This window comes from Eimeria mitis, genomic scaffold (assembly GCF_000499745.2).
Source record: "Eimeria mitis Houghton genomic scaffold, Emh_scaff2356, whole genome shotgun sequence".
NCBI lineage: Eukaryota > Apicomplexa > Conoidasida > Eucoccidiorida > Eimeriidae > Eimeria > Eimeria mitis.
The window spans coordinates 2,730-3,042 of NW_013570692.1; the positions used below are offsets into that span (position 1 = coordinate 2,730).

Consider the following 313-nt stretch of genomic DNA (forward strand, 5'->3'; position numbering starts at 1 on the left):
GGTCTTTGAATACTGGCGAGAGGAATTCTGCTGCTGCTGCTGCTGCAGACGAACGCAGCAGCAGCAGCAGCAACAGCAGCAGCAGCAGCAGCAGCAGCAGCAACGCCAGCAGCTGGTGGCGTCGTGCAGCAGCAGCAGCAGCAGCAGCAGCAGCTTGGGGTCTGAAGGCTGGTTTATCTATGAACCCCCTTGGCTGCTTCTCTATGAGGGGGTTGCTGCTGTGTTGTTTGCTGCTGCTGCTGCTGCTGCTGCTGCTGCTTCGTGTTGCTGCTGCAGTTGTCGTGCTGCGGATAGCAAGAAGCAGAGACAAAGT

The 313-nt window shown here is 58.1% G+C and overlaps 1 protein-coding gene across 1 annotated transcript in view; it reads left to right on the forward strand.

The window, feature by feature from the left end:
* Positions 1-165, forward strand: part of EMH_0052530 (uncharacterized protein) — a gene marked incomplete at both ends in the record, with an annotated part of 2,307 nt that extends 2,142 nt beyond the window's left edge. The window contains one exon of the mRNA XM_013496885.1: positions 59-165. Coding sequence (XP_013352339.1) covers positions 59-165 — 107 coding nt within the window. The remainder of the gene's footprint in view (positions 1-58) is intronic.
* Positions 166-313: the final 148 nt, after the last annotated feature.